This window comes from Carlito syrichta, unplaced genomic scaffold (genome assembly GCF_000164805.1).
Source record: "Carlito syrichta isolate Samal-C Ts95f unplaced genomic scaffold, Tarsius_syrichta-2.0.1 Scaffold314836, whole genome shotgun sequence".
Lineage (NCBI taxonomy): Eukaryota > Metazoa > Chordata > Mammalia > Primates > Tarsiidae > Carlito > Carlito syrichta.
Genome location: NW_007258932.1, coordinates 77,984 through 78,703, shown reverse-complemented (window position 1 = coordinate 78,703; position 720 = coordinate 77,984). Strand labels below are relative to the sequence as shown.

Below are 720 nucleotides of genomic sequence, written 5' to 3'. Positions count from 1 at the left end.
GGGACAGCACGTGGCGAAAGCTGAAGGGCGACTGGCAGCGCTCCAGTCGGTTGGGGCAGGGGTGGCGCAGCTTGTGGGACACTGTGCTCACGAAGGGCAGCACCGTTTTGTCCACGAAGGAACCAAAACCTGGGAGAGGGCAGGAATGGCAGCTGTGCCAGAAGTCACTGGGGGCAGCAGGATGCTTCTGGGGTCACTGCAGAGGACTCCAAGGGGAGGAGGCCATGGGAAGCGGGGGTGGGGAGGACGGCCACAGAGGAGATGATGGGAGCCCCTAAAGGGCAGGGACCCAGTAACCGGCAAGGACAGAGGGGGAGACCACGGGCTTAGGGAAGTGGGGATGGAGGACATTAAGAGAAGGACACGCCAGGCACGGTGGCTCACGCCTATAATCCCAGCACTTTGGGAGGCTGAGGTGAGAGGATTGCCTCAACTCTTGGGTTGGAGACAAGCCCGGGCAACTTGGCGAGACCTCATCTCTACAATAAATAAATAAATAAATTAGCTGGGCATGGTGGCGCATGCCTATAGTTCCAGCTACTTGGAAGGCTGAGACGGAAGGATCACCTGAGCCCAGCAGGTCGAGGCTGCGGTGGCCATGAGCATGTCACCGCACTCCAGCCTGGGCAACAGAGTGAGATACAACTCGAAAAAAAGAGATGGACACAGCCGGGCTCGGTGGCTCAGCCTGTAATCCCGCGCCTTTGGGAGGCTGAGGTG

At 59.3% G+C, this 720-nt stretch overlaps 1 protein-coding gene across 1 annotated transcript in view; it reads right to left on the bottom strand.

The window, feature by feature from the left end:
- ITGB7 (integrin subunit beta 7) overlaps positions 1–720 on the bottom strand; it is a 14,191-nt gene that overhangs the window by 9,994 nt on the left and 3,477 nt on the right. Inside the window, exon 2 of the mRNA XM_021705932.1 lies at positions 2–152. Coding sequence (XP_021561607.1) covers positions 2–152 — 151 coding nt within the window. The remainder of the gene's footprint in view (position 1; positions 153–720) is intronic.